The sequence below is a fragment of the Humulus lupulus genome, chromosome 5 (genome assembly GCF_963169125.1).
Source record: "Humulus lupulus chromosome 5, drHumLupu1.1, whole genome shotgun sequence".
Classification (NCBI taxonomy): Eukaryota; Viridiplantae; Streptophyta; class Magnoliopsida; order Rosales; family Cannabaceae; genus Humulus; species Humulus lupulus.
In genome coordinates this window covers 206,860,855-206,870,994 of record NC_084797.1, presented here as the reverse complement: position 1 = coordinate 206,870,994, position 10,140 = coordinate 206,860,855, and the positions used below count along the sequence as shown (strand labels likewise).

At 36.2% G+C, this 10,140-nt stretch overlaps 1 protein-coding gene across 1 annotated transcript; it reads right to left on the bottom strand.

Moving 5' to 3' along the window:
- Window positions 1-7,591: 7,591 nt before the first annotated feature.
- Window positions 7,592-9,088, bottom strand: LOC133779898 (uncharacterized). Its single transcript, XM_062219796.1, has 6 exons — window positions 9,005-9,088; window positions 8,595-8,920; window positions 8,350-8,514; window positions 8,017-8,089; window positions 7,777-7,878; window positions 7,592-7,681 (listed from the first exon to the last, which is right to left on the bottom strand). Exons 1-6 carry the CDS (start codon window positions 9,086-9,088, stop codon window positions 7,592-7,594), a joined length of 840 nt encoding a protein of 279 aa, XP_062075780.1.
- Between the last annotated feature and the right edge of the window lie 1,052 nt (window positions 9,089-10,140).

The following is a 10,140-nucleotide window of genomic DNA, read 5'->3' as shown; positions in this document are numbered from 1 at the left end:
ACGATATGATCTACTTACACATTCAGGGTGTGATATCTTGTCCAAGGCTTCGACCAAGTAGATAAGATCAGATGTACTTAGTTACACCGGACTAGGACCGATATTGATTATTGATTGATAAATAAGTATCTTTGTTATCAAATCTAATCAATGTCACAACGTTGACCATATATTAAGTCGATCTTAATTTTGAGTGATAATATTCTGCTAATTATATTATTTAAATCTTTTGACTTGTTCGTTACCAGCTTACCCTACGGTCTAGCCCATACTTACATCTTGGAGATTTATTAGTGTAATTGAGTGGGAGTATTATTCATAGATACGAAATCTATAACTTCTGTATGAGAAGTGAAAAGATGATTTCCTTAATTGCTTTGTTCAAAAGGTTAAATGATTGGGATCTCATTTCTGTGATTAAGTTTACGGAAATATCATTTATAAGGAACTTAGTGGGAGTTAAGGATAAAATACTGATGAGGGGTAAAACGGTAATTTGAACCCAGCTCGTTAGTAAGTCATCGATAAAGGATTGACTGATTGTGATGGTTATAACAATGGATAACGTATTTATGGTTTTGAAAATACGTTCTATGAATTCAAGAGTTCAATTCCGAGTCTATAGTGGAGTCACGAGGAATTAATAAGGTAGTGAAATTATTCGTAAATAAATTCACGGTAACTTGTTGGAGCTTGATTTCATGGATCCATGGTCCCCGCATCACCTTTGAGTAAATCATCTAGAATGTCTCAATTAATTGATTTAATTATCAATTAGGATTTTAAAAGTTGACTAGGTCAATTTTGGAAAATTTACAGAGATATGAGATTTAGAAAATAAAAAAGAATCTTTGGGTAAATTTATTAATATTGATAAATTGGTATCAATATAAATAAATAATATTAAATCAAGTTTCAAATTATAATTAGTTAATTTGAATAAGGATTTAATTAATTAATTAAAAAAATAAAAGGTTTTGAATTTAGGCCCAGTTGGGATTTAAATTCAAAACAAAGAGATTGGACCCAAGTCCATTTATGGCAGCCCAAGGCTTTTATTTTTGTTTATTATTTTTAATTAATTTAAATTTAAATAAATCCCATTAAGTTGCCTATATAAGGAATATGATATCTAGGGTTTTCATAAGGGAGTCAGTCTCAGTTGATTTGGGTAAGTGAAAACCTAGACACTCTAATCATTTCTTAGCCACAAACTCTTCTTCTTTTCTAGATCTCTATCTCATGTGTTGAGAACCAGCCCACACTAGTTCTAGGTTGATCAAAGGCTTGGTGAGGAAGACTGTGTTGCTGATCTTGTTCAATCTCTTGATAATACTCTGCTACATAAAGGAATCAAGGGTTAGAGAGATTGAAGGATGGAGTTGTTCCAGTTTCGCTGCGTAATGTAAGTTTGTACTTTACTCTGTATTTGTATCAATTTCATAGGAGCATGTTCTAGGAATTTGCATGTTTGTTTGATAATATGTAAATTGCATGAAAATAAATAAAGATCCTGCAATGAGTTCAGGACGCTTATGCTGTTTCTAACTCTCAGGTCAGTAATATGCGACCAGTGTCGTCCCTGACTAATCAGTACCATACACAAGTAAGCAAGCTCTGGTAAGCATTTAATATGCAATCAATGTCCACATTTAAAAACCAACATGCCTCAACATCAATCATGCATGTCATATACACAGGGTGCAGTTTTCTTACCTCTAATTCGAGCGAGAATGAATAAAAGAACGACCCTTGAGAATGATATGATTTTTAGCCCTTCAGCGGTCACCTAGTCATAACCAAATATGGGACATTATCAATAAAATTAATAACAAAGGTTCCCAAACCAAGATCTAGCCTCTGGGACATCAATCCCCACCAGTCCAGGTAGAAGGAACGATCCCGAGGCCTAAAACCAAGTTCCCGAGGTCAAAACACTCAAATGACCTCAAAACCACCCAAGAGCCGCAACCCTAGAAGCTTGAGTCGCGCCCCCTAGCCACACCAAGAGCAAGGGCCACGGCGCCCAGCAAGGCCAAACACCACCAGCTGCTTCTTCGAGCATAGGCCCCGACGCCCAAGAACAGGGTCGCAGCCCCCCACCCAGAACCAGCCAAGAACCCGATTTCCTTCATCCCAAACATTCCAAAAACATACCTAAACACTGCCAAATCCAAAAATCAAAGTTCCCAAACTTCCCAATGATCCAAAACCATCTAATCCTGAGGCTCAAACAAACCAAAAACTCAACGATTCACAAAAACCAATTCTAAGCTTAGAAACTATAAAAACTCAAAACTTAAAACTTAGATTACCTTTGATTGGTTTGTTTCTCATCAAATCCTTCGGTCAAGAAGCTTCTAATATTTCCTAGGATTGGTATGCATCGATCCTCGCTTGATTCCGACTCCTAGAACTTGAGATTTCTTCGAAATTGCCTCGAACGGTAAAAGGAACTAACGGGAAGAGAGAAAGTGTTTTCTAACGTACGGTTCTATCTGACAAGCTACTTCAAGCTTAAGTAACCTCCAATAAAACCTAGGGCTCGGGGTCCTAAAAACACCCCCGGAACATTATAGTCAAAACTCCCAGAATTTCCTCCTGATCTCAAGAACTCCCAATTCATCATCAAATAGACATTCTCATTATCCAATATCCCAATAAATGACCCCGTTATGACAAAACCGCTAATTTATAATATACGATCGTCTCATGCCGAATAACCCGAATATATCTCCATAATAATGGGATCTCATCCATAAATCACAATATGCACCAAAATACACAATTATGCCCTCAACGGGCCAAATTACCAAAACACCCTAATAATCAAATGTGGATCCACATGCATGCATATAATATCATATTATAATATAATTCACATAAACATGCATATTATCAGTTAATGGCATAATTAAACAGCTATGGCCCTCCCGGCCTACTAATCCAGCCATTAAACCACATTAAGGATTTCGGGGCATTACAACTATCCCCTCCTTACAGAAATTTTGTCCTCGAAATTTTCCTAAACAGCTCGGGGTACTGATTCTGCATATTTGACTCCAGATCCCAGGTCGCTTCCTCGACCTTGCTGTTCCTCCACAATACCTTAACCAAAGGTATTGTCTTATTCCTGAGGACCTTGTCCTTTCTGTCAAGTATCTGGACTGGCTGCTCCTCAAAGGAGAGATCTGCCTCAAGCTCCAGATCTTCATAACTTAAAATATGATTCACATCAGATACATACCTCCGAAGAGTTAAAACATGGAACACATTATGCACGACTGACAACGTCGGAGGCAAGGCCAACCTGTAAGCCACCTGACCAATCCTCTCCAGGATCTGAAATGGACCTACAAACCTAGGGCTCAGCTTTCCCTTCTTCCCAAACGTTCTCACCTCTTTCCATGGCGAGACTCTAAGGAAGACATAGTCTCCCACTTGGAACTCCACGTTCCTGCGCTTGGGATCTGCATAGATCTTCTGTCTACTCTGAGAAGCGAGCATCCGAGCTCTAACCTTCTTAATGGCATCACTGGTCCTCTGAACTGCCTCAGGACCCAAGTATCTCCTTTCATCTATCTCATCCCAATGAATTGGAGATCTGCACTTCCTACCATACAACATCTCATAAGGTGCAACTCCAATGGTAGACTGATAACTATTGTTGTAGGAAAACTCTATCAAAGGTAGATACTTACTCCAAGATCCACCAAAGTCCAGTACACATGCCCGCAGCATGTCATCTAATATCTGTATCGTCCTCTCAGATTGCCCATCTGTCTGAGGATGATAAGCATTATTGAACTTCAATTGCGTACCCATGGCCTTCTGTAAACTCCCCCAGAACTTGGAAGTAAAAGTGGGGTACCGATCTGACACGATCAACCTAGGCGCTCCATGAAGGCACACGATCCCCCTTACATAGAGATCTGCATACTGGTCAACTGTATATGTAGTCCTCACTAGCAAGAAGTGAGATGACTTGGTGTAGCGATCCACTATCACCCAAATGAAATCATGCTGACCAAAATTACTAGGTAAGCCCACAACGAAATCCATCATGATGTCCTCCCACTTCCACTCTGGGATATCCAGAGGCTGCAGTAATCCCACCGGCCTCTGATGCTCAGCCTTAACCTGCTGACATGTCAGGCACTTAGCTACATATTCCACTACATCCTTCTTTATCCTCGACCACCAATACAACAATCTCACATCCTGATACATCTTCGTGGTGCCTGGATGCAAAGAGTAAGGTGTAGTATGAGATTCATCCAGAATCTCTCGCCTCAAAGCAGTGTCTAACGAAACACATATCTGACCCTTGTATCTCAACAAGCCTAAACCAGACACTGAATAATCTCTGGACGCTCCAGCCCAAACATCCTCTCTGATCTTGATCAGCTGTGGATCACTCAACTAACCCTCTTTGATCCTCTCCAACAATGTAGACTGTAGCGTAATATTAGCCAATTGGCCCACCAACAACTCTATACCAGCTTTGGTCATATCATCTACTAACTCTCTGGCTATCAGCCTCGCACCATAAATCTGGCCTGGACCCTTTCGGCTTAAAGCATCAGCTACCACGTTGGCCTTTCCTGGATGATACAAAATCTCACAATCATAATCTTTTACTAACTCCAGCCAACGCCTTAGTCTCATATTCAAGTCTTTTTGAGTGAAGAAGTATTTCAGGCTCTTGTGGTATGTTTAGATCTCACACTTCTCTCCATAAAGATAATGCCTCCATATCTTTAAAGCAAAGACCACTGCCGCCAACTCCAAATCATGAGTGGGATATCTCTTTTCATACTCCTTCAGGTGACATGAAGCATAAGCAATTACCTTCTCTGACTGCATCAGAACACAGCCCAAACCCTGATGAGAAGCATCACAATAAATCATATACTTCTCCTAATCTGTTGGAAGACTCAGAATCGGAGCTGTAATCTATCTCTGCTTCAGTTCCTGGAAGTTGTTCTCACACTTATCTGACCACACAAATTTCTGACTCTTGCGTGTCAGCTCAGTCAATGTAGTAGCAATCTTTGAGAACCCTTCCACAAAAGGCCTATAATAACCTGCCAATCCAAGGAAACTTCTAACTTCCGAAGCATTCTTTGGCCTTGGCCAATCTCTGACCGCTTCAATCTTCGCTGGATCTACCTTAATCCCATTCATACTGACTATGTGCCCAAGAAAGGATACCTGAGATAACCAGATCTCACATTTCTTGAATTTTGCAAATAACATGTGTTCCCTCAGTCTCTATAGAACCAACCTCAGATACTGCTCATGCTCTGACTCAGATTGAGAATAAACCAGGATATCATCGATGAAGACGATCACAAACTGGTCCAGATAATCCTTGAACACTCTGTTCATCAGATCCATAAAAGCAGCAGGACATTAGTCAATCCAAAAGACATAACTAAGAACTCATAATGCCCATACCTGGTACGAAAAGCAATCTTCGATATATCCCCCTCCTTGACCCTCAACTGATGATAACCAGAACGAAGGTCGATCTTTGAGAATACCTTCTTACCTTGCAACTGATCAAACATATCATCTATCCATGGCAAAGGATACTTGTTCTTGATTGTTAACTTATTCAGTTCTCTGTAATCAATACACATCCTCAGAGAACCATATTTCTTCTTAACAAACAGAACTGGCGCACCCCAAGGGGAGAAGCTAGGTCTGATAAAACCAAATCTAACAGCTCTTGCAACTGTACCTTTAATTCTTTTAACTTAGCTGGGGCCATTCTGTAAGCTGCTCTAGACACTGGCTCCGTTTCTGGTGCCAGTTCTATCACGAACTCTATCTCTCTGTGCGGTGGCAACCTTGGCAAATCTTCTGGAAATACATCCAGGAATTCACAAACTAATCTGGTATCTTCTGGTCTCACTGGCACGACCTGAGTGGTATCAACCACACTGGCTAAGAATGCAATACAACCTCCTTGCAATAGATCCCTAGCCCTCAATACAAAAATCAATGGTATGCGAGGTCCATGAACAGTACCAACAAACACAAAAGGATCCTCACCTTCAGGCTCAAAGGTGACCATCTTCCTTCTGCAATTAATGGTTGCCCCATACTTTGCCAACCAATCCATACCCAATATCATATCAAAGTCAGTCATAACCAACTCTATCAAATCTACTGATAATTCTCTGCCCTCCACTGTCACTGGCAAAGATCTGATCCATCTCCTGGATACCACTAACTCTCCAGTGGGTAATAAAGTTCCAAACCCCACAGCATAAAAATCACAGGGTCTACACAGCCTATCAATAATACTACTAGCAACAAAAGAATGTGTAGCACCAGAATCAATCAAAACATTATAAGGGGTTCCAACACTAAGAAGCTGACCTGTAACAACTGAGGGAGAAGCCTCGGCTTCTGCTTGAGTCAATGCGAACACTCGAGTTGGGGCCGAGCTGTCCGCTTTCCTGGGTTCCTCTTTTCTTGCCTTAGGGCAATCCTTCTTGAGATGACCCACTGCTCCACATGAGAAGCAGGCCCTTGCCCTACACTCTCCCAAATCACTACAAGAAATCATGTTCTTAGCTACCAAATATTTTTGGTAGCAGTTAATTACCATTTGCTACTCAATTTTGGTATCAAAATGATTTAGTAGTAAATTCTAATCATACAACACCAAATATTACTGCTACCAAATATTTTGGAAGCATATTTATATTTTCAGCTACCAATGTTCTTTAGTAGCTAATATTATTGGCACCAATGAATAAATTTGCTACTAAATTTTGGTAGTAAAATGATTTAGTAACAAATTATAATTAAATGATACTAAATACGTCTGCTACCAAAATATTTGGTAGCATATTTATATTGTCAGCTACCAATATTTTTTGGAAGCTAAAATTAAATATTAACACCAAATATAAAATTGATGCATTTTATATGATTTTATCTTTGCTTTTTTCCCATTTAGTGATCAATTCTTTGATAATAGAAATAAATTTATTGCTACTAAATTATATCATATTTTGGTACTAGCAAATAAAATATTTCTAGTAGTAGTATTTTTGCTACAAAAGTATTGGTAGAGAAAGTACACAATAAAATTATAATGTAAAAAGTATATAAGAATACCAAACATAAAGTAATTAAATTTAGATTTGTGTTATGGACTCTCAACAAATTAATAATATTTTAATTCGTAAAATAATTTTATTTTTTAAAAAATAAGATCAAGGTAAAAAAAAACTAACTAAATGTATATGGACAAAACCAAAAGATAAAATTAAAAATATCATAAGTACAATAACAAACTCGAAGGAAAATAAAAGTAAGAAACTACATAAGCCATGTATAGGGATGCATATAACTTTCCTAAAACAAAGATATTGCATTGAACCTATGGTGAGCCTCAGTTAAAAAACGCAAAATGGAAAATCCAATGGGAAAAAGCCTCTTGGGGGAAAAAAGATCATAGTGACTATAAAACTATTCAAAATAAATAAAAAACTAGAACCACAAAACTCTTTGGATACAACTTTTGAAAATGAAACAATTGGAGAAGGAACTATAGTATTGCTCATTGGAATTAGTCAACCAATTCTATGAATTCGTCAGCCCACTCCACTCGGATTTGATCAATATTTTGTTTTGTGTAATCTTTCATCTTCTCTTTGCACTGTAATAAATAAATGTAAGTAATAATGAATATTAGTCAATTGTATACTATAATAACAAAATATTCTATTTCAATAGTATTTATATACATCTTACATGAGTAATTAACCAATTGATAGGTCTAGAATTCATGCAAAAGCCACGCATATATCTCATTACATAATATCCACACTCAATATTCGATGGTTGTTGAGGACACTGCACAAATTCATAAAATGTAAATGACAAGATAAAAAGATATTGATAATTTAAATTTTCAATACAATATTATATTGTAATATTTTAAAGTAACTATCAAATGTAATCTATATTATGTGATATTATTTTATAACTTACCTTTATAGATTTCCATGTAATACCAGACTCTTTTGGTTGCCTATTTGTGGAGGTATTGTAGTAATCAAAAGTCCTAATAAACAAATAAAATATTTAATAATAAATTTAAAGTAAAAATTAAATAAGACTAATCCATATCACTATTTAACTTACATTGCCATTAGACTTTTAATTTCGTTACGTGGGGGTAGTCTAATTGGATCAGCCAATAACATGTATCACGCAATGGATCAATTATTACTAGCATCGAATGATATCTGTTGACCATAAAATACGATATTGTATATAAATTAAGATATTTATAATGTAATTAGTTAAATAAATAAATCTTACCCAATATGAATAGGAAGCAACCAAAATTGTCCTGTTTCTGTGTCTTCCAAGTGATTTGCCATTGATATTACATTTTGTGTTTGACACGAATCCAAAGCCAAAGTTGGATGAAAGAAACGAAAATATTGTGCTCGATTTGCTTTTTCCAACTTTCGATGTAAGATCCTAAATATTACAATTGAATTTGTAAGACAAATAATGTTATTTTGTGCATGAGAATTATGTGAAAGGTATTTCTTTTTTACCTGATCCAAAATGTTATACAAGGAGCTCCAATCTCTGTCATGGTGCCTAGGTGAATCACATCTTCAGGTGAAATAAATAAGTATTGATCACTATCCAAAATTTCTGGGTCCATGGCAATCTGAAATGTGTGTGAAGGTTCATAAAGTCTAACAGCTAGTAATACAGCTTTTACACTCTTTGGAGCATCCTTGGGCATCTCAAATTGAATTGGAGATTTTTGCACTTCCTTTAAACTTGTGGAGGATGTACTGAGAGTTTGTGAAGAAGAAGGTTGATCTTTTCCTTTACATGGCTCCAGTTGCGGTGAAAGACTATGTTGTTTATTCTGAAACAAAATATAAAATTAATAATTGATTAGAAAAAAACATCATAAATTATATGTAATATTGGATTTAAAATTTAATGAAACCATTGATGGAGGAGGTGTGATTTGTGACTCTAATGCTCTTTGTTCTAATAATTGACTTTGTTGTGATTCATAGAACTTCTCCATATTCTCTTAAACATTTCTTGCAATGTTTTTATTTTGTTCGTTTTTAAGATCTTCACCGATTTTCTCTAATTTCTTCAAACGTTCATCTTCAATCTCTTCACGTTTGGATGATAACTGGGTTGACATCTTCTTTCCGGGTATAGGACCAAAACCTCGTAACCAACCATATTTTTCTTCGCCTAAAACTTGCCTGTATATAGCAGCCTCATCCACTACTAGTAACAATCCATCTTCAAATTGAATGAGTTTCTCTTTTCGTAACTCTACCATTTCCTTCTACAATAACAACAAAATAATAGTGTAATAGTTTTACAAAATTTAGAAGGTAAAAATTCATAATTTTTAAAAGTCGAACATACATATTTGTCCTCGGCTATTCTGTGGGTCCACTCATTCTTAATTGTACAATGAGTTTTTCGAAACATTTCAATCTCTCCAAACTTCATTGTTTCTTGTTGTACTTTGTCATCCATTATTTGTTTTGATTTCTGTAATGCATTTAAATAATTAATAACATTAAATATAATAAAATTACAATGATATTATGCCAAAAATATGTTTACCTCCTCATGGAAATACTGAATAAATGACTTAGTTCCACCAGAATGCATAAAAGAAACACTTGATCTATTTTTTGACCATGCAATTGACTTTTTCTACAAAATACTTTTCATGTGAGTTTTAAGAATTAAAAATTATGAAATGTGTACAAATAATTCAAGAAATGTAGGATACCTTCCATTCTTCGTTAGAGAAACATTTATTGCACATCCATTGCCAATCTTCATCTCTTAGCACCAATTTCACAGGCCGATTTTCTAATGGATTCTTACCTTCTTTGATGATATTCTTGTACTCTCTGTGACAATTATTACGATAATCTTTATAGCGCTCTGAACAATAGTGATTGCAAATAGTTTCAAGATATGGATCTTTTTTAAAATCCATCTCGAATACATCCTGCAAAAAGAATTTCAAAAAATAAATTGTCATGCAAAAAATACTATAAAATAAGTATGGTAACATAAACATACCATGATACGAGCATATAC

Coding starts and splice junctions, on each gene's coding strand:
- LOC133779898 (XM_062219796.1), bottom strand. CDS start 9,088: ATGGAGAAGTTCTATGAATCACAACAAAGTCAATTATTAGAACAAAGA. Junction 8,921..9,004: donor TCACACCTCCTCCATCAATG/GTTTCATTAAAT, acceptor ATTTTGTTTCAG/AATAAACAACATAGTCTTTC. Junction 7,682..7,776: donor TCAATTGGTTAATTACTCAT/GTAAGATGTATA, acceptor TATTTATTACAG/TGCAAAGAGAAGATGAAAGA.